Consider the following 25,091-nt stretch of genomic DNA (forward strand, 5'->3'; position numbering starts at 1 on the left):
ACCGAGGATTACTAAAAGAAAATGTTGGCTGTCATTAGTAGCATTTTGAGATGTATCTTCAGCTGCTACTGATTAGTGGTGACTAGAAATGAGGCAAGCATGCAATTAAAATAGAACTTTAAATGAATTGTATATACCAATGCTAGACTTGACAGATGGCGATTCTGGATTAACAAGAAGACAAGTGCATTACGTATTGCTGCTGTTAGCATTTCAGAACTTTGCCCACTTTTGTAAATGATATCTAGTTTTTATAAGGCATTTATTCCACAAGTTGTCAGGAATATGGTTATTTGGAATCATGGACATCACAAAGGACTGACTTTTTTAATGCACTCATGCATGTCTCTAGTTATGAAAATGCAACTGTACACATGTAATATCTTGCTTTCACAGTTTACATGTTCAGCAATGACAGAAAGCAAGAATCACATAATTATTCTGAGACATTTTTAGCCACATGACACTGAACAGTTTTTATATGGAATAAATGCTTGTTGGATGTTTCCCGAGTGAAATGACAGATACTTAACTTGTAAGTAGCTGAGCCTCTGTCCGTGAAAACTCCCCAGGTCTTGTGGTGCGGTCCTGCTCCGTTGTAGGCCACTTCTTCAAATGAAAAAATTGCAAAGTATTTTAAAGAGTGCCACTTATTCATTTCAAGTAGTCTTGAGAAGGAGTTAGGTCTAAGCGTAGTTATTAAATGACCAGTAAAGTTTTTAGGCTAGGAGCCAATGTCTTGCAACAAATAAGGATAACTCTGTGGGGTAAGGCATTGGCTGTACCTTTAGGAAACAAAACTCACTCTTTAGGGAGCTCATGAACTATGTAAGGTAGACAAGTTTTAAACTATTTCATTGCTATTAGAAAAATGGTATTCTTTTAGAATCGTTATATTGGTGAAAAATTGTACATTTGTTTTAGAACATGCTTGGAAGAGGTGAACACTAATAGACTTGGGACAAGCTTATATAGGTCTTGGAAAAGCATCATTGACGAGAAGTTTTTTTAATTAAAATAACTAAAAATGAATTGTTCATATGCAACATTAAAGGATATAAAATCTAGAATATTCTCACAAGCAGTAGACTGATTCTTAAATGATACTTACATGAACCAAGAAAGAGCCATTACAGACCCTGTTTTCATCAAATTCTACAGCAGTTCTTTTTCTCCCCCAGCTTTATTGAGATATAAGTAACATATATAACGTTGTGTAAGTTTAAAGTGTACAGTGTGATGGTTTGATACACACATATATTGGGAAATGTTTACCACAGTAAGGCAGTTCTTTTTAAAGTTTAGCGTAAGCACCAAGATTTTCAGGAGAACTCGCTAGACTCTGTACACCTGGTGCCTTTCCCATGACCTCCAAGGTGATGCTCATATTACTGGTCATTTATCGCACTTTGAGAGCAGTGCTGTGACAGACTGACAGTTGATACAGTCAGTAGTTTGTTTTCATATATGCATTTTTGATTGAAAAAAATAGCAGTGGACATTTGCAAAGTAAATTTCACCATAGAGTCTTCCAGTTCATCTTTAAACTGTATCTTTATTTTACAACAGGGAGGTTGCTAGAAAGTAAAGTGAAAATATAGTACAGGTGTATGTTCTGAATTCTACATTATATATGTCTGAAATTTAACTGAGAATTTTGATATCAACTGGAAAATTTATCAATAATGAAAGTCAGATACATAGAATAATCATACCCTGGTTATGGGAACCAGGGTATGCCAGTATTTAGATAACTGTCATTTCACTCTACGAGATGATTAATTTGTACTAATTAAAATTTGCATTAAAATATAATTTGGAGAATCAAATATCCATTCATATGAATGTAAGATTTTAATTTCAATCATGAGGGCTGGCTGTTATCTCTTATTTATTACGATATATTATATAGATAGTATATATAGTACTATATCTTAAGTGTTATAATTATACGTTATATATAGTAGTATGTATATAAAACCTACATTTACACGTATATATACTTTGTTCATTCAATAATATATTATTTATTATTACAGTTGTTACTGAGCAGTGGATCCTGGCTATTACCTTTGATTTATTAAATCCTATATGTAAATTACATATATGTATTCAAACTGTATTCTGAAGCTCTTATGGGAGAGTCTCATACTCAGGCTTACTCCATACATTTTAATAGAGTAATTAAACTGGGTAAATGTGAACGCCGCTGGATTCACTGAGATAAACGCATAAGTTAACAATAATGGGTGTGATATATATATATATATATGCATATACATATATTTAATGCAATACTTCAGTCACTTACAGAAGAATATTCAAAAAAACCCTATGTTGTCAATTTAAAAGCAAGTTATCGTTAAGGTTGATGAGGAAAAAATTCATCTGTAACAACCACCTTTAGAAACTATTTTTTACTGAATAAAACTAAATATCCAAACTGCTGTGCCTGACAGGGAATATACCTGCTTCTCCTGCATGTCGCCTCCAGACTCTGCAGCTTTCCTTTTTCGATTGTGTGGAAACGTATGTCTTTCTGTCCCTGCTCGGTCATGATGCTCTTGTCTCGGATTCCGAGGATACCCACAGTTACGATGAGCTGCTGATTAATTGGATTTCCTAAAGTCACTAGGGAAAGTAGGCCCTGAGAAGTCAGGAGTGTGCACAGGCGGGTTCTTTCCTTTTGGGCTTTGTTTTTTTCCCGTGTTAACTGATTGGTTTTCACTGTGCATCTCTCCTAGTGCCTGGAGCCCTGCAAGGTGTCCTGGGACCTGCGGAAGCAGCAGTGCCAGAGCTTCTGTGAGGTAAGAGGCCCCGTACACAGCCACGGACACTCGGGACGCAATTGCAGGCTGACCACGTGCCAGTGGGTCCTTGGCATGGGAGGGCATCATGTTCTGGGGCTGGGGAAGTTCACTTTCCTTCAGGTGTGTGTGTGTGTGCATGTGTGTGTAAATTCACAAAAAAAATTCTCGAGACTTCTTAAAACCTAGCCACCCGCTGCTTCCATTATTAATCAGACAGTAAAACGTTTTTTTAGCACCAATGAAGAAGGGTTCCAGCCGTTGCCCTCCTCCCACCTCACATTATGGCTCTTCTGTGGGCGATTCTCGGCATGATGATTCTCATGCTTTTGGAGGAAGCCGCCCTTTTATTAGTGGTGGGGTTTCTCAGAGATTTTCCCCTGGCTGTTCACCCTCTGGGCAGCCCATACTCTGGGCTGAGGCTTGCCCACGTTTTCCCGTATGGAAGGCACCTTACTTTCCCCGTGCTCTCAGGTAGATGATAGAGCGTTGCTGTCCCAGACCACCACTGTCTAAAATCATCAGTTGTGCTGAAGAGGGGCAGGGCTGCTTTGCTCCACTGTCTCTTCCGGGGCAAACCAGGGACCCAGGGACCTGCCGTGAAGCAGCCAGGCTGACGGCACGGTGGCCGCTCAGAGTAAGAGCGGTCGGAAAGCCCGCAAGGGCCGTGAGCACAAGAGTTGGAAGAGTCCACTCTGGGGACCAAAGCAACACCGTGGAGGGTGGTGGCGAGGGAACGCCAGCAGACATGCCCGTGCGGCATCAGAGGGAAAGGGCGCTGCAGGGCTTCTTTGAGTGGAATGGGGAGCTGGTAGGGCACTTCCGAGCTTCTCCAAACAGACACGGTGGTCTGGTCCCGCCCCCGTGCGGGAGTTGCCAAGGGGGTCCTGTTGCCTGCGTTTCACCTTGGAGGGCACACAGATTCCGTTCTGCAAACATGCCTGTGGGCCTGGGGTCATAACAGCGCCATCAGTTTTTTGTTTGTTTGTTTGTTTTTAATTTATTTTTGGCCGCGTTGGGTCTTTGTTGCTGTGCGCGGGCTTTCTCTAGTTGCGGCGAGCAGGGGCTGCTCTTCGTTGCGGTGCGCGGGCTTCTCACTGCCGTGGCTCCTCTTGTGGTGAAGCACGGGCTCTAGGTGCATGGGCTCAGTAGTTGTGACTCGTGGGCTCAGTAGTTGTGGCGCACGGGCTTAGTTGATCCACAGCATGTGGAATCCTCCTGGACCAGGGATCGAACCTGTGTTCCCTGCATTGGCAGGCAGATTCTTAACCACTGAGCCACCAAGGAAGCCCCAGCTCCATCAATTTTAAGGTGCGTGAAATACATCCTCAGTCCTGATACCGTCTGACCTTCCCGACAAGCATGGAGATAAGCAGGGCACACTGTAAGTCCACAGAGCTGTGTGTGGAAGCGTGGAAGCCTGGGAAGCTGGAAATTATCAAGTCACATGGCTCCCCCACTGCAGGTGGCAAGACTGCCTCTCAGCTCCATCTCTGACCCCTCTCCCCATGTCCATGTGCTGCTGTGGCTGGATTCCCCTTGGACGGTTACAGGGGCTCACTGTGTTACAGGATTATTTTAGAAAAGTGTTTAGTGTTGTTTTGGAAAGCTAGAATGGAAGTGTTTCTCAACTGCTAACGTAATCAATACGTGATCTTCCTAATCTCAGTTTTATTTTGCTCCAAAAGCTTCTACTCAGCATTTTGTGGCTGGCTGGAATATGGGTGATTTGCAGACTCTTACATAATGACATCTGTTGCCAGAAGTACCTGGGGGCTGAGGATTTTACCATAAGTGAAGTCTTTGGAAGCACTTTGTAGTCGTGAACTTCAAAATGCGATAATACGTAGGACTGGCAGGTATTTGAAGTTACATAGCCAATTGCTCTGCTACTGACACACACAGCTAAGCTAGTGATTTAGTGTCAAATCAGATAGAAGAGCTCTCCTATGTCTTTTTGTATCTTGTCCTTTTCTGGACGTTGGAGATGACGCAGAGGAGCATAAATCATGGCTTCTGCCCTCCCTCAAGGGAGCTGACATATTACACTTCAGGTTTTCCAGAATATCTTCAGGCTTCTTTAGGGATCCAATCCAAACTTCCCCAGGAAACATGCTTACCTGCCGTTCACATGAATGTTTCTTTATATTACTTACCTCTTCCTGCATAAAAAATGACCCCCAAACTTAGTGGCTGAACACAGCACACAGTTTCTTGGGGTCAGGAGTTTGGGCACAGCTTAACTGCATTCTCTGCCCAGCATCTGTCAAGTCTGTAATCAAGGTGTTGGCCGGGCTGCATTCTCATCTGGGGGCTCGACTGTAGGAGAATCTGCTTGTAAGCTCATTGCAATTGTCAGCAAAATTAACTTCCTTGCAGTTGTAGGACTGCGGTCCTGTTTCCTTGATGACTCTTGGCTGGAGTACACTCTTAGCTCCTAGAAGTTGCCTGTGGTCCCTCCCCATGTGGCCCCCTTCATTGGCAGGTCACAAAACAGCTATGTACTTCTTTAAGGCCAGAATCCTGATTTCCAGTCTGCTGAGACGGAATTTTATATAACACAACGTAATCTCAGGAGTGACGGTTCTTCACCTTGGCCATATTCTATTGGTTAGAAGCAGACACACACACACACACACACGGAGGTGATTACACCAGCGCAGGTCATGACTCGGTGGGGCTCATTCTAGGCTGTGGAGGGATTCAGGTCCCTTGAGACATAGAACAGGGAAGTTTGATCAGAAATGGAAACAAACAAGCAATAAACAAAACTGATGAACCTGTGCAAAGACAAGGGCAGTAAGGCCATCCCTGTGTCTCCTGCATTCTATAAAGTGCACTCCTACTTCACTTTGTATTCTGTTCTGTACACAAGCTGTGCATATATATGCTGTTGTAGGATCTAGAGGAACAAGATGTGCCCTGCTCTTCGCCTGGTAAACACACGATCCCTTAATATCGCTGACTCTGTGTTGATAGTTTTACATCTGACCCCTGAGAAGGGAGATATATTTGAAACCTTTCTCCCTGAAATTCCAGATGTGATAGTGGGCTTCTGTAATTGCCGTTCTCTCTGAAATAACCGTGAGGACATCTGAACCACGTCGGCTTATTAAAATGGGACTCGTGTGTACAAATTGCGATCTGCTGTTGGCAGAAAGGTTAATTGGAACTTGAAAGGTGGGGAAAACAGACGCCAGTTAATGTGAGGGACTTTGTGGAGAGACCTCAGCCCGCTGGTCCAATAACTCAAAGCCTTAATGTGCGATTTTAGCTGCTTCGATTGTTCTTATCTCGCTCTGCGTTTTTTTGCTTCTGTTTTATTTTGCAGTAAATGTCTGACTATTATGCTTAAACAGACTGAATCCTGAAAGGACTCATCCCTGTTTCAGTAGTTTTCAGGCTAGTCATTCATTGAGACAGACCCGTCCATGCCCCTGGTTACCACATTATGTATTAAGGATGCGTACAAGTTCCATATTGTCAGGAAGCTAAGCTTTCCCTTGGTAAGAGTTCGGACCCAGAAGGACTCCAGGTTTTATTCTGCTCCAACAGAAACAACTAGACTATTAGATATATTTGGCCCCATGTATATATTTGCAAGATGGTCTGAGCTTTATCTTCTAAGGCATGAGCTTGCAAACAACACCCCACACAGCAAACCTGGTCTGCCTCTTGTTTTTGTAAGTAAAGTTTTATTGGAACTTGGCCAAACCAGTTTTTTTTTTTAATATATCATGTACGGCTGCTCTTGTGTTACAACAGCAGAGTTGGGTAGTCGTGATATATCATATGGTCCACAAAGTGGAAACTTTACAGGAAGTCTGGCCCTTTACAGAAAGCGTGTTCCAACTCCTGCTCTAAGAAGAACCACAGTCACGACGATATCACACAACCTACCTAACCATTCAGACTGTCATGATTTCTTAGTCTGTATTACCAGCACCAATTTCTAGACAGAAAGGATTTTCTTGGTAATTTTAGTCATGAAGTTCTGCTATGTGGAAAGGATTTTCAGGGGCATGTTAATAATAACATACCTAGAATCCATTCGTGGCCTCCTCATGTAGTGATCTCTTTAACTTCTCATATGACTATCTATACAGCTCTACTTTTGCTACTTTTTCAGGCTGATGGCAGAGTTAACAATGTTATTTTTTTTAATGACATAGTGAAGTATATTAGAACAGGAATCTTTTTCTTTTAATTTTTCACGTTTATTAACTCATCATAGGGTTCACTCCAGAATATGTTTTCTGCCTTTGGATAACGTATGAACTCTGACAAAAGTCACCATCAGCATTCATTGGGAAAGTCTCCAGTATGAATCTTTGGGGGCAAATTAAGATAAACATCTTGTCTCAAGAACCCTTTGGGATCCTGATGTAGCTTACAGAAAAAAGAGGCAGTTCTGGTACACAGAGTATTAGGACACTCTGTTCACCTTTTAATGTTTGGGATAAATGACAGCCCAAGGCTATGGGTGTCTCTCAAGCCTAGATCTGAATCATAAGGGATGATTTCTCTGATTCACAAGGGATGATTTCTCATGTGGCCTTTTATGAAACGTGTTATTTTCCGTGATAGAGACATAGATAGATTGTGCTTCATTGCTTTAGTTTATTAACTAGCCATTAGCCCCTTCCTCTTACTTTTATAAAACCTTAAGAAACATGATAAACTATTACAGTTTTTCGTGCTAGTCATAAAATGCATGTTTTCCCATGTTTAAATGTGTTTTTCTTACAACTGATGTAATCTTGAATTATAAATGAACATGTCCTTTTTCCTTGTTAACGGTATATAAAATAGTCACGTGTGTTACAGCTGTTGTTGTCTTAGTTTTGTTCTTTTTTTAAAAGATAAATTTATTTATTTATTTTTGTCTGTGTTGGGTCTTCGTTGCTGTGTGTGGGCTTTCTCTAGTTGCAGCGAGCGGGGGCTACTGTTTGTTGCGGTGCGCGGGCTTCTCATTGCAGTGGCTTCCCTTGTTGTGGAGCACAGGCTCTAGGCGCACGGGCTTCAGTAATTGTGGCTCACAGGCTCTAGAACGTAGGCTCAGTAGTTGTGGCTCATGAGCTCTAGAGCACAGGCTCAGTAGTTGTGGCACACGGGCTTAGTTGCTCCGCGGCAGGTGGAATCTTCCTGGACCAGGGCTTGAACCTGTGTCCCCTGCACTGGCAGGCGGATTCTTAACCACTGCACCATCCGAGAAGGCCCCTGTTGTCTTAGTTTTGATGACACCTGATACGTCTTCGTTTATGAATGGGCTTCTTGCTGATGAAACACCTCCCATCTTTAATTCTGATGTGTTTGACTTCATAATATCCCCACCCTAGTAGGATGTCAGCTGAGATGTCAACCTTGGCCGTATGAAATGTGCACTAAGGGTCATGGAAAGCTGAGACCTCACCTGCGTCAGGGGTCAGTCAGTGAGGGAAGCATCCATTGTTGATACTGAGCTTGTCATTCGATCAGCCTGGATTTTCATCGATCCAGTCCTGGTCAGGATGAAATTAGGAATAAAAAAGAGGCTTTCACTCTGCCACAGATGGCATTATTGATTCATTTCTTTGTGCTTTTTGATTTTCAAAATATTTTCCCATATGACTCCATTTGATTTCATAGCAATTCTTAGAAGTTAGGTCTGAATTTTACTAGGCGAACTTTATGGGCAATGAAATCAGCACACAAGGAGAAAATGTTTTATTGGCCCAAGACGACATGGTTCAGAGGCAGAGGAGTAAGATCTAAAATCGAGCGGGTGTGCCTTCTAGTTAACGTTTCTTTCCCACTGTCCTCCATCCCAGACACCTCTGTCTACCCCTGCTCCATGAATGAGCCTATCTCTTTTGTAAAATTGTTGGTCCAACCATTTGTGTGTGAACAGGCTTACTCTCCAATGAGAAGGAAGCTTTGATGATGCAGAATCATAGTTAGTTAAAGGTACTTCAAGGCATTGAAGGAAGAACACGGCTCCTTACTACTTACTACAGGGTCTCTTTGGCCGTGGGATGTTCCAACGTGACCGGAAAGACACCTCGAAACTAAGGTGTCAGATGTATCACACTGCCCTTCTTGCTGTCAAAACTTGTCCTGCCTCCGCTGCTCCACAACCCAGTGTTACGTCTTCAAATCTCGGGTATTAAGTAAACGCATCGCTTCAGGAGCTCAGGCAGAGCCGTCACCTGTCTGGGAATGTCTCTGCAGGAGTTAAAGGTACTGAAAGAAGCTGATGAGAGCTAAACAGGAGAAGGATGTAACCTGCCCCCGATGTTTGCGTGCCGGGGGAAGGACGAGCACGTAGAAGTGAATACAAGTCTTTCGCTTCAGTGGACCAGAACGACAGCTGACCTGATGACAGTATCCTCGTGAAGGGCAAGTGGAGATGGACCTTGGTGCTGTTTTTCGAACGTAGCCATGTCTTTTCTTTCCTGGGGGGTTGGGGATATACCAGAACGTAATAGAATAAAGCTGGCTTTGGGTGCCACACCATGGGGTTCATGATACAGTCACCTCTAGTCTTTTGAAGAGTCAACTAGTGAATCGTTCGGAGTCCATTAAATTAAGGTCCAGTATACAAGAGGGACTCAATTTTTATTCAAAAGGTTTGCTCTGTTGGAATATCTTCCCTGAGAAAGTTATATTATAGTACGGCTCCTGAGTCCTCCCTTTAGGGGAGTTGTTCATATTTGAGGGGGGCGGCACCAGGATGGCTCTTGAGGTGTATGACTGGTGGATAAGAAGCACAGGTTCTTCTTACGTGTACAGTATGAGTGCTTGAGCAGAAGAGAGATGTTGGTGGGTTAGTCCAGGGTGGCAGTGGTGGAGGTGGGCAGAAGTGGGCAGCACATATTCTGAAGGTAGAGCCGACAGAATCTGATGACACGTTGCTTGGGACGAATCGGGGGAATGAAGCGTTGATGGTGATGGCGGGGTCTTTGTCATGAACAGCTGGGGGAGGGAGCGGGCATGACCTTGAGCGGATACTGACAAGTGGGGTATGTGAGAGGCACAGGTTTTGTGGGCGAGGGGGTGGAGAAAGGATGGCCAGAGGCTTGGTGTCGAGCATGCTGTGTCTGAGACGTAAATTAGACCTCCTCTCGAGATGTGTCATGGGCACATAGATACATGAGTCTGGAGTTGAGAGGTCAGGCTGGACATACAAATGTCATGGTGGATAGATGGTATTTAAAGTCATGAAGCTGGATGAAGTGGTAGAGGGACAAGAGCTTCATGGGTTATGTCCTAAATCAGTCCTGCTGGTGGACTCAGCGGGGGCTGTTAAGATGGGAGAAGGTCCACGCGAGGGTGGAGTTCTGAAGGACACATGGCAACAGCTTCTCAAGAAGGAAGAGGTGATCAGTTGCATCTGCAGGACAGTGGAGGTCTGAAAATTGGTCACTGGATACCGTGATGCACAGGTCACGGTCAACCTTAACAAGAGCAGAGTTAGCTGGTGGCTGCAGAGAAAGCCTGATTGATGTGTTCCAGAGGAGTGGTAGGGAGAGACGGAGAGAGGAGGGGGTATGAGAACATTTCAGAGAGCACGGATCGCTGTGGAAGGTTGTGGGTGAAGGGCTGAGCAGGGTAACCCCACATTACATCACGTTTGGAGTGAAGAAATCATCCCGTAGTCTAAGCGGATGGGAACTGTCCTGAAGAGAGAGGGTGTGTGATGCTGGAGGAGAGGGGAGAACTGCAGAAGCACGTGACCTGAAACGGCAGTGGCGTCCACTGCACCATGTGAGGAAGGCTTGACGTGGCAGTAAAGGACCGTGCCTCCTTGTCGCAGGACGAGGTAGCGAATGAGAGCACACGGGCCGGCTTCCGGTGTATAGGCGTGAAAGGGGATTCGTGGAAGTGTCCCTCTCAACGCTTCACTTTTCTCCGTGAAATGGGGTGGTTAGCTGAGAGGGATGGAGCCTGGGGAGACCAGCACGTAGCACATTTTCCCAAAAGCGTTAGCTTTTATCACTGTAATGAGTAAACTTTTATTTTTTACAAATGATAAACATTTACCTTTTATATTTTTATAGTAAAGAAAAGTATTAATGATATAGTCTGGGTTGTGGTCCTTGGTCAAGGTGCAGATTGGGTCCAAGTTTTCTTTTCCACTTAGTGAGGGTGGGAGTAATGGGATCGAAACGTTTCAAGGAATGCTGAAGATTTTTATAATCGTTATGAGATTCCCTTTACCATCATCTTATAAAGGAAGCTGTCCTCATTAAATCAAATTTCACAGTCCTGGAAAATGAGGATATCAAGAATATTGAATGACGTTTTATGGTCGTTCAGTAAATTATTCATTGGGTGGAACGTGTTCTCAATGGAATGCAGCCTTTTTTTCTTTTCATTTTTTTAAACAGTGAGGCTCAATTTTCATTGAATTTTTATGTGTTGCTGGGGAGTATACCATGAGACTCTATTGAGGAGAATTGATGAGTTTTGAAAATTTATAAGAGGCTGAGACCGGAGGCTCTTTTGAATGATTTAAAGACCTATCCTGTCTCAAAAGAGGGACTAGCCAGGTAGCTACACAAGGAGTTAGGGGAATATCATAGAAATTACAAAAGCATCTAATTTAAGTAAAAAAATCAAAGATGCATGTAAAGCACTTAAACAGTGTCTGAACATAACAGACACTGGATAAATAGTAGCTCTTTTTATTATGATGGCGGAGGGCCAGGTCGCCACTTTGGAATTCTATGACGGGTCAGTAGAAGACAGCCTTAAAAGGTCCCACTCGAATAGTAAATGTACAGGAGGAAATGTACAACAGATGCACACAACTCTGTCCACAAGTTGAAGTTCCTTCCTAAGACCACCTGGGTGGGAAAGAGGAGAGACAAGTGGCTGGGTCAGGGGCTTTGATTTTGGGGAAATGGTTTCTGTGTTTTTACCTTGAGAAGACTTTGAATACATTTATAAGCCGAGGGGAAATGACCGTCATCAGGAGTGTAAAGTGGGAGATTCGTTGGGGGAAAAGCCCAGATTTCTGGAGTCAGAAACTAGGCTTGAATCAGGTTTCAGTGCACCGATGGAGAGACTCAGCTTCTGCAGATGCCAGCTGCAGCTCCCCGGGGCCAGAGCAGCGCTTCCCAGGCCTGGTCCTTCACACACGTCACCTGGAATCTTGCTAAAGTGCAGATTCTGTCTTAGCAGGCATGGGCTCTCGGCACGAGAGTCTCCGTTTCCCCAGCAGTGCAGATGCTGCTGGGTGAAGGACTAGTGTGTGGATTCCCCTTCTTTGATAGTGGGGTTCCCTATAAGCTGTCACTTTGAGGTGCCTACTGATGAAGTCTTGTGATTTCTTCTGTGGTATTCTATAGAGAGAAAATGTGCAGTGGCTGATAATAATTGAAAATAAACAGATGAAAATGGTTTTTTAAAAGTGGAAGGGCTTCCCTGGTGGTGCAGTGCTTAGGCAGATCCCACATGCTGTGGAGCGACTAAGCCCACGAGCCACAGCTACTGAGTCCACGTGCCACAACTACTGAGTCCACGTGCCTAGAGCCCATGCTCCGCAACAAGAGAAGCCATGGCAGTGAGAAGCCCACGCACCGCAACGAAGAGTAGCCCCCGCTCGCTGCAACTAGAGAAAGCCTGTGCACAGCAACAAAGACCCAACGCAGCCATACATACATAAATAAAGAAATCAAACCCTCACACTTTTATCATTCAAAACGCAGAATTATAATTGTCGGTTTGTCTCTGTCCCCAGACGGAAGGTATTTCACTGGGTACAGAATTTCCAGTTAGCAATTTTTAAAAAGTGAGTTGTTTAAAAATCTTTTCATTTTCTTTGGTCTTGTATATTTTCTGAAAAACCTCCGACATTCTTTTTTTTCCAGCTGTTTATAAAGAATCTGTTTATATCTCTGTCTGCTTTTAAGTGTTTCTTTCTGTGTCCAGTTTTAATATGATTATGGATACCTTGATGGGGTGGCCTTTATGTGTCTTCTGTTGGGGGTCACTAAGTTTCTTCTAATTGTGGGCTTATAATTTTAATCAAATTTTAAACACATGGGCCAATTTTTTTTCTGCCCCATCCTCTGTGTCCTGTCTTCTGGGGCCCTAAATACACATGACAGACTTTATATGGTCTCCTGGTCAGTCAGTCTCTGATCATGTTTTTTGCTCATTTTTTTCCCCCAATGCCTGCTTCATTTTGATAGTTTTTATCATTGTGTCTTCAGGTTCCCATCAAGTGATCTTTTCTTCTACAGTGTCTGACACTTTTTCAATCCTCTCTGTCATGTTTTTGTTCCTTCATTTTTACTTCTGGAAGTTCCATGCAGGTCTTTCCTGCATCTTCTGTTCCTCTCCTCTCTGTGTCCGTGTTTTCTTCTACATTCCTGGGCATATAGAGCATATTTATAATAACCTTTTATCGATAACTGTCCTTTCCTGCTAATTACATCACCTGTGTTGTTTCTGGCTCTGTTTCTTTAGATTCTCTGTTTCCCTTTTGCTTGTGTGTCATAGTTTCCTGCTTCTCTGCATGCCTGATGATTTTTTTTAAGTACTTTTTTAAAAATAATTTTTGGCTGCCTTGGGTCTTCATTGCTACGCACAAGCTTTCTGTAGTTGCGGCGAGCAGGGGCTACTCTTCGTTGCTGTGCGCGGGCTTCTCATTGCCGTGGCTTCTCTTATTACGGACCACGGGCTCTAGGCACGTGGGCTTCAGTAATTGTGGCACGCGGCTTCAGTGGTTGTGGTGCATGGGCTTAGTTGCTCCGCGGCATGTGGGATCTTCCCGGACCAGGGCTCGAATCCGTGTCCCCTGCCTTGGCAGGCGGATTCTTAACCACGGAGCCACCAGGGAAGTCCAGCATGCCTGATGATTTTTGATTGGATGTCAGATTTTCGTGTTCTGAGTTTTGCTGTATTTTGTAAAAAGCATTCAATCGTTCTGGCATGTAGTTACTTGAGATCAGTTTGCTTTTGTAGAGACTTGCGTTTAAACTTTCTGAGGGCAGATTCAGAGCAGCCTTTAGTCTAGGGCTAATTTGTCCCCATTACTATAGTGATATTTTTCTGAGGACTCTATCCGATGCCCTGTGTGTCGTGTATCCTTTCTGCTCTGACGGTTAGAATGTGAGGTAGTAGCCTGCTTAGAACTCCAGGAATTGCCTGCTCTAGTGCTTTCTGTCTGTTCCTTCCCCGGTCTCGTGTGCTTTCACCTCACGCATGTTCAAGAAACAGACTTAATGGGCACAGAGAACAGACTTGTGGCTGCCAAGGGGGAGGGGGTTGGGAGAGGGGTGGAGTGGGAGTTTGGGGTTAGCAGATGTGAGCGTTGACATGTGGGATGGATAAACAACAAGGTCCTACTGTAGAGCACAGGGAACTCTGTTCAGTGTCCTGGGATAAACCATAATGGAAAAGAAGATGGAAAAAAAAAAAAAGAATGTTAAAAGAAAGCAGTATTCAGCCCAAAACTTGAGGGGTCCCTCACAGCTCTCTGGGTTTCTCTTTGCCTAGTTCCATCCTTCCTGGTTTTCTGCCCACAAGACCTACTCGTTTCAGCCTCCTCAAACTTTGATCTCTTTCTCCTCGACTCAGAAGAGCTGCAGGACGACCTTTGGGTCACCCCTCCTCGCACTGTGGACTTGAACCTACCCACAGCCATGCATCGTTGGCCGTCTCCGGGCTCACCTCATTTGTGTGCTGTCTCAGGGCGTACAGCCCCGTGCTAGCTGTCGGCCATTGTCTGCTGTTCCGTGTATTCTGTCCAGTTTTATGGTTGTTTCCAGAAGGTCAGTCCCCACGTTCCTCAACAGGCATACGTAGAGGGTTTTGGGCAAATAAACCAAATGAATTGAAGCTCTCCAGACTGTGCCCTGACTACTCTGGTTTTGCACAGTTGGTTCTTCATGGCTGAAAAGACAGTGACATTCAGACGGTCCTCTTCACTCCTGCCTTTCTTCATTTAAGACAGCTGTCACATCTTCTGAGCGCCTCCTTTGACAACTTCACGTGAGCTCGTGTCTCTCCTGTGTTTAGTAACTGATACGGTTATTTACGTTTTAGCGCTCCTGAGAGGCGGGCAGAGTGGCAGCAGAGCCGTGACTGCCTTCTCCTTGTCCCTGTCGCATGACACACTGCTGGACACTGTCGAGACGTGTTTTGACTATGCGCTACCTGTTGTTCTCGCGGGGTTTGTACGTGTCTGTGACAGTGCTTATGACATCGTGGTTTTGCTGTTTCAATGTCTGTCTCCTGCAGAGGCTTCTGGACTTCTCCAGAGAGTGATGGAAGCTTACCTCCCTTTCACATTTGTGCTTTTCTGTCTAATGAATCAATATATTGCTCTCATCCGGAGTCTTTGAAGTCCGACACTCTTGACGTTTTTGGTTAAATACTTCTTTGCCATGAGGCTGTCCTGTGCACTGTGGGGTCTGTAGCGGCATCCCTGAGCTCTGCCCACTCGCTAGATGCCAGGAACACTCCCCTCCCGGTTGTAAGGACCAAAAGATGTCTCCGGGCCTTGCCTTACCATACTCTCTGTGGGGCAAAAGTCACTTCTGCTGAGAACCCTTTTGCTAACCTATGGTATTTGTACTTTCCCTTGCACATTATAATGAGGAAATAACATTCTATTCACAGTAATTTCTAGTTCACTTTGCGATGGTACCATCAGTCTAAAAGAATGCTATCCATATAGTAGTGTATAAACAAAGGAAGAGAAATTTCAAGGAAGATTTCTGGGGTCCTGCGATTTATAAGAAGAAATATATGCATTTGGTCTTCGACCCCCTTCTTGGCACAGAGGTCCTCGGGAATGTCCTAAGTGGTGAGAGCTCTCACAAGGTGCCTTGTTACTTTAATGAGATGACCTTGGCCAAGCCCCTGCTCACAGGGGGCTGGTTGCCAGGGGAGCAACCCTGTAGTTAGGGGTTGGAACTTTCCTCCCACCCTCTGACTTAAGGGAAGGGGGGAAGAGCCGGAGATTGACTTCAGTCCTCAGCGGCCCATGAGCTGATCAGTCATGCCCGAGTAATGAGGCCTCCATCAAACCCCCAGAGGACCGGGTTCAGAGAGCTTCCTGGTTGGTGAACATGCGGAGATTTGGGAAGAGTATCTTGTGTCCTTTCCCCGTACCGTGCCCTGTGCACGGCTTCCGTTTGGCCGTTCCCGCCTTACGTCCTTTTGTAAGAAACTGGTCATACAGTAGGTGAAATGTTTCTCTGATTTCTCTGAGGCACTCTGGCAAACTAATTGAACCTGAATGGGGCTTGTCGGAACCTCCAATCTGTAGCCCTTTGGTCAGAAGCACAGGCGACAGCCTGAACTTGGAACTGGCCTGTGCAGAGGCAGTAGGGGATGTCGTCCTGTAGGACTGAGCCCGCGACCTGTGGGGTCTGATGCCGTCTCCAGGAAGATAGTGTCACGATTGAGTTGAGTTGTGTAAACACCCCGCGAGGGTCTGAGAATTGCTTGGTGTTTGTGCGGGGAATGCCCCCCCCCCCGATGACGTTGGAATTGGGGGTACAGACCTTTTATAATTTCTAAGACTGTGAAAGTGTATCTCTTTTCTGAAGTATGATTTTGCTTGTAACTTGGATGGGACAGGATTTGCAAAATTCTCTGAGATGGAATCGTTAGAAAAAATCAGAGTAAATCTGTACATTTAACAACTTGACAATTTATTCCTCCTCAAAAGAAATTTTTCATACGAGTATTTTAGGTAATCTGTAATTAACCTCTTGTGTTTCTCATTGTTTTTTCGTTTTTCTAGAATTTCTAGAATGATGTTTTAAAACTGTAATACTTCTTTTCGGGGCTAGCACTAATTTCAGCATGATTATGTGGCAGAACCTGTGCCAAGTGTTCAATATACGTCAACGCTTAGGGTAATAGTTCACAGTAAGTATTATCATTATTCCCCTCGTACATTTGGAGAAACCAAGACTTGCGGCACTGATGTTGTCACCACTGCATGCAGCTCCTGCCTTACTGATGTAGTTGCCGTGCCGTGAATGGAGTACCCTGTATTTGCTTCTGCCCTCGTGTTTGTCATTCTTTCCTTCTAGAATAGCCCTCTGCCCTTCCACACCACGCTTACCCAGTTAACTCATGCTAAGTGTTGACCGCCTATCGTAAAAGCTTTCTCCTTGTCTCATCCTCTTTTGACCTCACGTGTGTGTACCTGCGTTACCTCCTGTGTCTACCTCTGTTTGAATACAAATGAAACTGCTTAATGATGTCACCTGTTTGTTAGTAGAGACATAAACTGGAAGCATGGTGCGGCGTAACTGTCCTGCTCTTCTTCTGTTCATCAGTAGCTTCCTAGTACCTAGAATGCCAGTTTGGCTTCTGAGTCAGTATATAAAGGCTTCGTGGGGCTTCACAGACATGCCTGGTAGCTCCTAGTAACAAAATGCAGGACGAGGGGGAGAGAGGGAAATGGTGGTCTACCAAGTGCCCTAACTGTCCCTGATTCTCTAGAAAATTTTGAAGTTTTGGAATTATTTTTGTTCCTGGAGATCTTCCAGAGATCTTCCAGCATGATTCTGGAGTGACGCTCCCAGTGGAGAATTTGACCTTTGATAACCTCATACCGTGTGTCACAGTTGCCTTCAAAATAAATAGAAAAGCCAAGGAAGAGGAAGCCGAGATAAACATATGTAAAGATGACTCTAATTTAGCAAAAGGGACGTGTACTCATAGGAAAGTGACTATTTTCGAATACATGTTTCTGATTTTCTCCTAATTTTACAGTATTCATGGCCAAGGTCTACAGTTTGCCTGGGAACCAAATTAACTGTAATCACATTTAATAAATTAGGATGTGTAACTGAGTTTCCAAGCAAATTATAATTTCATTTCCAAGCATAAATTAGAAACATGTGAACTGAGGATGCCTTTTCCTATTTCATGCATACTTAGCATTTAGATGCCTTCCTTGAAAGATACATCTGGTAGTTTGGGTTGTTTTTTTAAACAGTATAATGTCTTTATTTTTTATAGAAATTATATATGCCCATTGAAATATTTATATAACAAGCTGCACAGGAGACTAAAACTTAACCTTTACTCCAAAGTCTACCATCTGGAAATAGCCATGGTTACCTGTGCAGAGGAGTTATCATAGCAAACCTGTCCTTAGAAATTCCTGCCTAAAAGGTTGACCCTTGGCTGGCTTCTGGAAACTTGGGCTGGGGGAGATTTTCCCACCAATCCCTAACTGAGAGGAGGGGGCTCACTGTTCTAAACTATTTTTTTCTCTTCCCTGTATTTTATTTATTTATTTATTTTTTAACATCTTTATTGGAATATAATTGCTTTACAATGGTGTGTTAGTTTCTGCTGTATAACAAAGTGAATCAGCTATACATATATATATATCTCCATATCCCCTCCCTCTTGCGTCTCCCTCCCTCCCACCTTCCCTCTCCCACCCCTCTAGGTGGTCACAAAGCACCGAGCTGATCTCCCTGTGCTATGCGGCTGCTTCCCACTAGCTGTCCATTTTACATTTGGTAGTGTATATATGTCCATGATACTCTCTCACTTTGTCACAGCTTACCCTTCCCCCTCCCCATATCCTCAAGTCCATTCTCTACGTCTGCATCTTTATTCCTGTCCTGCCCCTACGTTCTTCAGAACCATTTTTTTTTTATATTCCATATATATGTGTTAGCATACAGTATTTGTTTTTCTCTTTCTGACTTATTTCACTCTCTATGACAGACTCTAGGTCCATCCACCTCACTACAAATAACTCAATTTTGTTTCCTTTTATGGCTGAGTAATATTACATTGTATATATGTGCCACATCTTCTTTATCCATTCATCTGTCAATAGACACTTAGGTTGCTTCCATGTCCTGGCTATTGTAAATAGTGCTGCAGTGAACATTGTGGTACATGACTCTTTTTGAATTATGGTTTTCTCAGGGTATATGCCCAGTAGTGGGATTGCTGGGTCATATGGTAGTTCTATTTGTAGTTTTTTAAGGAACCTCCATACTGTTCTCCATAGTGGCTGTATCAATTTACATTCCCACCAACAGTGCAAGAGGGTTCCCTTTTCTCCACACCCTCTCCAGCATTTCTGGTCTGTAGATTTTTTGATGATGGCCATTCTGACCGGTGTGAGGTGATACCTCATTGTAGTTTTGATTTGCATTTCTCTAATGTTTAATAATGTTGAGCATCCTTTCATGTGTTTGTTGGCACTCTGTATATCTGCTTTGGAGAAATGTCTACTTAGGTCTTCTGCCCATTTGTTGATTGGGTTGTTTTCTTTTTTTTGATATTGAGCTGCATGAGCTGCCTGTATATTTTGGAGATTAATCCTTTGTCAGTTGCTTCATTTGCAAATATTTTCTCCCATTCTGAGGGTTGTCTTTTCGTCTTGTTTATGGTTTCCTTTGCTGTGCAAAAGCTTTGAAGTTTCATTAGGTCCCATTTGTTTATTTTTGTTTTTATTTCCATTACTCTAGGAGGTGGGTCAAAAAGGATCTTGCTGTGATTTATGTCATAGAGTGTTCTGCCTATGTTTTCCTCTAAGAGTTGTATAGTGTCTGGCCTTACATTTAGGTCTTTAATCCATTTTGAGTTTATTTTTGTGTGTGGTGTTCGGGAGTGTTCTAATTTCATTCTTTTACATATTGCTGTCCAGTTTTCCCAGCACCACTTATTGAAGAGGCTGTCTTTTATCCATTGTATATTCTTGCCTCCTTTATCAAAGATAAGGTGACCATAAGTGTGTGGGTTTATCTCTTGGCTCTCTATCCTGTTGCATTGATGTATACTTCTGTTTTTGTGCCAGTACCATACTGTCTTGATTACTGTAGCTTTGTTGTATAGTCTGAAGTCCGGGAGCCTGATTCCTCCAGCTCTGTTTTTCTTTCTCAAGATTGCTTTGGCTATTCGAGGTCTTTTGTGTTTCCATACAAATTGTGAAATTTTTTGTTCTAGTTCTGTGAAAAGTGCCATTTGCTAGGGATTGCATTGAATCTATAGATTGCATTGGGTAGTATAGCCATTTTCACAATGTTGATTCTTCTAATCCAAGAACATGGTATATCTCTCCATCTGTTTGTATCATGTTTAATTTCTTTCATCAGTGTCTTACAGTTTTCTGCATACAGGTCTTTTGCCTCCTTAGGTAGGTTTATTCCTAGGTATTTTATTCTTTTTTTTTGTAGTGGTAAATGGGAGTGTTTCCTTAATTTCTCTTTCAGATTTTTCATCATTAGTGTATAGTAATGCCAGAGATTTCTGTGCATTAATTTTGTATCCTGCTCCTTTACCAAATGCATTGATTGCTCTAGTAGTTTTCTGGTGGCATCTTTAGGATTCTCTGTGTATAGCATCATGTCATCTGCAAACGGTGACAGTTTGACTTCTTCTTTTCTGATTTGGATTCCTTTTATTTCCTTTTCTTCTCTGATTGCTGTGGCTAAAACTTCCAAAACTATGTTGAATAAGAGTGGTGAGAGTGGGCAACCTTGTCTTGTTCCTGATCTTAGTGGAAATGCTTTCAGTTTTTCACCATTGAGGATGATGCTGGCTGTGGGCTTGTCATATATGGCCTTTATTATGTTGAGGTAAGTTCCCTCTATGCCTACTTTCTGGAGAGCTTTTGTCGTAAATGGGTGTTGAATTCTGTCAAAAGCTTTTTCTGCATCTATTGAGATGATCATATGGTTTTTCTCCTTCAATTTGTTCATATGGTTTATCACATTGGTTGATTTGCATATATTGAAGAAGCCTTGCATTCCTGGGATAAACCCCACTTGAGTATGTGTATGTGTATGTGTATGATCCTTTTAATGTGTTCTTGGATTCTGTTTACTCGTATTTTGTTGAGGATTTTTGCATCTGTGTTCATCAGTGATATTGGTCTGTATCAAGAAAAAAAGGGAGAAGACTTAAATCAGTAGAATTAGAAATGAAGAAGGAAAAGGAACAACTGATGCTGCAGAAATACAAAGGATCATGACAGATTACTACAGGCAACTCTATGCCAATAAAATGGACAACCTGGAAGAAATGGACAAATTCTTAGAAAAGCACAACCTCCCGAGACTGAACCAGGAAGAAACAGAAAATATAAACAGGCGAATCACAAGCACTGAAATGGAAACTGTGATTAAAAATCTTCCAACAAACAAAAGCCCAGGACCAGATGGCTTCACAGGCAAATTCCATCAAACATTTAGAGAAGAGCTAACACCCATCCTTCTCAAACTCTTCCAAAATATAGCAGAGGGAGGAACACTCCCAAACTCATTCTGCAAGGCCACCATCACCCTGATACCAAAACCAGACAAGGATGTCACACAAAAAGAAAAGTACAGACCAATAGCACTGTTCCTAAACTGTTGACACCTGTTTCCTTCTGGGAGTCTGGGTTTTGGTACATGCTACGCAGGAGGTGCCTATGTGACCAGCCCCCCAGAAAAGCTCTGGGCTTCATGTCTCCCCTGGACTTCTCTGGTTGACAGCATTTCACACGTGTTGTTACAACTCGTGGCTGGAGGAATTTAATGCATCCTGTGTGACTCCACTGGGAAAGTTTGCACCTGGTTTCCTCTGGACTTCTCCCCATAGGCCTTTCCCTTCTGCTCGCTTTGCTACATGCAGTACATCATAGCCCTGAATACGGATATCCTAAAATTAAGTTCAGGATTTCTTGCTCCATTCCTTCTAACCTACCGGTTTTTTAAGACATATTCTTTTAATTTTATTATATCATATTATCTTTTTAAACTGTAACTCCTACTTTTTTCAATTTTAGTTTTATATTTATGTGGATGACAAAATGATTAGTAATTCTTTTATGCTAATTTCTTTATTTTTGGCTTTCTAAATTAGATCATGTCTCAATGTCTTTTAAAAGATACCATTTTCTTTGAGATTATTCACGACAGGCTCTGCCTACTGTTATACCTGATGTCCAAATGGGTTTGCACACACTTTTTTTCTCGCATAATATATAAGTATACACTTTATATTTTTTTCAGGGGGTGCTGTGCTAGCCCATCTACTCTTCATTTCTGTGAACTTGTGGAACAGCTGAATTTTACCATTGCATAGTTTTGCAAGAAAGGCTCATGCGTGTTATATTCTCTGAGTCTTTATGTCTTTGAGAATATTTCTGTCACATGTTTATTTGAATAACAACTTAGCTGATTTTATATATATATATATTCTTTAGTATTATATAGCCATTGCCGTATTGCCGTCACACATTAAATTTTATAGAGACACATTAACCTGGGAGAAACCTTATTTTCTCCATCATAATGAACTTGCCTTTTCTACCTGAATGGCTGAAAAATTATATCTTTATCCTCGGAGTTCAGTAGTGCAAGCTCTATCTCAGCGTTGCCCATTCGTATCAGTATTCGTGGAGTATAACTGCCCTTTTGATTTATATATATATATGGTTTACATATATACAGGTATGTAAGTGTGTGTGTTTGTGCACCCGCGTGCATTTTTCCCCTCTGCTCTAGTCCTGGATGTTTCTGGAGTGCTAGAAGTCCCCAGGTTATCCTAGTAGGGAAGCAAGTTGAAAGCCATTGGCTTAGCCATCTTCTAACTTTACCCTGAGATACAGGGCAGCCCTTAGATAAACATTGGCCCACACTCTTACTCGTTTGTGGTTTTGGATAAATTACGACCTCCCCCAGCTTCTGTCTGCTCATTTGTGAAATGGAAATAATCCTGGCTGTAGGGCCTGGGGAGGAGTATGTGGGGTGAGCTAGGGAAGCAGCTGGTAGAGGTGACGGGGTGGGAGACCCTCAGCAGCTGTTAGCGATGACCTGCCACGGCTGGTTCCTCGGGTCGTCCCTGGTGAGGGTGGCGGGGATGGTGGTGATGATGGTGGAGAGCTCATTTCAGGGGTCCACACTGAAGGTTGCACGCCTGTGTGTTGGCTGGAGCCAGGAGAGAGCCCCCAGGCCCTGGCTCTTTGCCAAGGCTGTGTGTTGAGATTGGGCACATGTGCAGTTCTGGTGAATTGAACCAGACACCAAATGCAGAGTTTTCTCCGTATCTGAGGCTTCATATTTATAGGATTTCTAACGTATTAGTATATGTTACTGAATTTGATGTGTTTGTGTTCATCATCCCATGATTGCCGCACAGATTATTTTATTGTGAAGTACCTTGCATTTTACACCAAACAAAATGAAGATAAGAGTATCTTTTTTAAAAGCATCCAAGAACAGTTAGTTACTATTGTTAGTATTTCATTTCGATTTTACCATTTGCCACAAGAAAGGTGAGCGTAGTGTGTTGCCTAGGTGAGGCACTGAAAACACATTTGAGTTTCGGGCTAAGAGATGGGATGTAGGAGAGATTTATAAGAATTTATTAGTATTGTGTAGAATGTTAATTAAAATATGGGGGAGTTTCCCCTTAATGCAATGCACCCAAGGGCATTTTCCTTCACCTCTTTGCTTTTTTGAGCCCGTCTTTGGACGCATAATGACATCCTTTAGGCCCTAACTACTCTAGAAAAATACATGATCTTTGAAGACTATTCCACTCTTATTTTTGTATATGGACAGGGCAGAAAAAAACAAAAAACAAACAAAATTAATCAGCATAGTAACTACGTTTTCTCCAAATTTTAAACTCAAACCAGTGACCTGGAGAAATGGTTATTTGTGTGAAATTATTCATACGAGTAGTTTTATAAAGGAATTGTAGTTACATAGTTTTACGATTCATAATTTGCCTTAACAGACTGGATGCAGTTGTATAAACAAGAAATGCAGCATTCAGTAGGTGCATCTGTCGTTGCCATGCGTGTTTTCATTTCTGTGAAGTTGAGGGGCATGACACTCCTTGTGATTTGGGTAACCCGCACCTTTGCTAAAATGTTCACATCCCTCCTGATGAGTCTACGAGTGATTAAGTTGTCATGGCACAAGAAATATGACACGCTTAAAGGTCAGAAGTTTCTTTTCCTGCACCCAAATGATCTTTTGCTCACAGGATTTCTAACTGGTGATCAGGGGACCAATTTACACATTTTCTTTATATCTAGAGTCCTAATGTTCACACATCGTTTTCTCTCACCTGTGAGCATTTTTGTCCTTATTCCATTCAGTGGTAAATTCTCATTAAGCAATGATTAAAGACATGGGGAGAGACCTTGTGTACAGATACCATATGTTCTCTAATTTATATTCAGACCATTAATATTTTTCAACCTAATCCAAGAGGATTATCTAAGATAATTGATAGAGAACATCAAAATTTGCCTTCAGTAGAGCTGAACAAATAGAAGAGTGAAGGAGAACGCCTCTGTGAGATTACTGTACCAATTCACGTATTTGTGAGATGATCTTCATTTACGTTCAAGGACTGAAGACTCTTTCTTTCTTATAAATTCCAAGGGGGCCCAGTTCCCTCCCTGCAGATTTCAGTGCTGGGCCTGGTGGGGGCATATTGGAGACTTGTGGATGGTCACGCTGTAGGAGAAGCAAAGCCGCCTCTCTGTCTTTGGCTCTTGTAACGTTATGATCAGAATAACAGAAGAATTTGGAAATGTTAAACAGGAAATGTGTAGCAGTGGGAAAAGAAAAGATACATCCATGAGTCCAGTCCTGCTGAGTAAGCTGTTGGGAGCTAACTTGGTACAGCCCTGCCTAGTTCTCCGTGTACACAATCTAATAGAATATTCATTATGTCATCTGGAACACTGCAAACTCAGGGACCAGTCTAGAAAGCTCCAGTGCAGAGAGGAACTTTCTTTGATTCCTGATTTGTTTCCATGGACCTCAAAATACCCACCCCCCCACAACAAAAAAAATCACATTTTTGAATCCATAGCAAAACGGAAAAGAATTGTAGAGAACAACCCTACCTCAACTGGAAGATCCAAAGGATTGTGCTAATTATGATCATTCTTCTTTTACACTCAGTGGGAGCAAATGTTGCAGATCTGTCTCCGCCGGTGTTTTTGTTTACTTGTTTTTAATTCTGGCCCAGTGAGTAATGAGCTCGGTGAGTAAATCAGTAAGGGGAGGAGATAGCAGCTCCTGCTTTCCTGTCCCTCCCAGTTCAAGGGCGTGGCAGTTGGCATGAAGATGATTAGAGTCATATGAACAGACAGCCCTTACTTCGTTATCTGACTCCCAAGTTATACTCCGTTTTCATGTGTGAGGATGTTTGCCGTGAGCTGATTTGATTATGCATAGCGCAAACTAAGTCCCTGTGGTTGCTAACTTAGCAAGCAGTAAACACTTGCCAGATTTAATAAAATTATGTCTACTTGCAAATCTCAGCCGGTGTGGCAGGGGCCAATGA

At 42.8% G+C, this 25,091-nt stretch overlaps 1 protein-coding gene across 1 annotated transcript in view; it reads left to right on the forward strand.

Annotated features, from left to right (window-relative positions):
- The window catches only part of ANOS1 (anosmin 1), a 189,769-nt gene that overhangs the window by 107,623 nt on the left and 57,055 nt on the right, over positions 1-25,091 (forward strand). Inside the window, exon 3 of the mRNA XM_060001814.1 lies at positions 2,745-2,807. Coding sequence (XP_059857797.1) covers positions 2,745-2,807 — 63 coding nt within the window. The remainder of the gene's footprint in view (positions 1-2,744; positions 2,808-25,091) is intronic.

Source organism: Delphinus delphis, chromosome X (genome assembly GCF_949987515.2).
Source record: "Delphinus delphis chromosome X, mDelDel1.2, whole genome shotgun sequence".
Classification (NCBI taxonomy): Eukaryota; Metazoa; Chordata; class Mammalia; order Artiodactyla; family Delphinidae; genus Delphinus; species Delphinus delphis.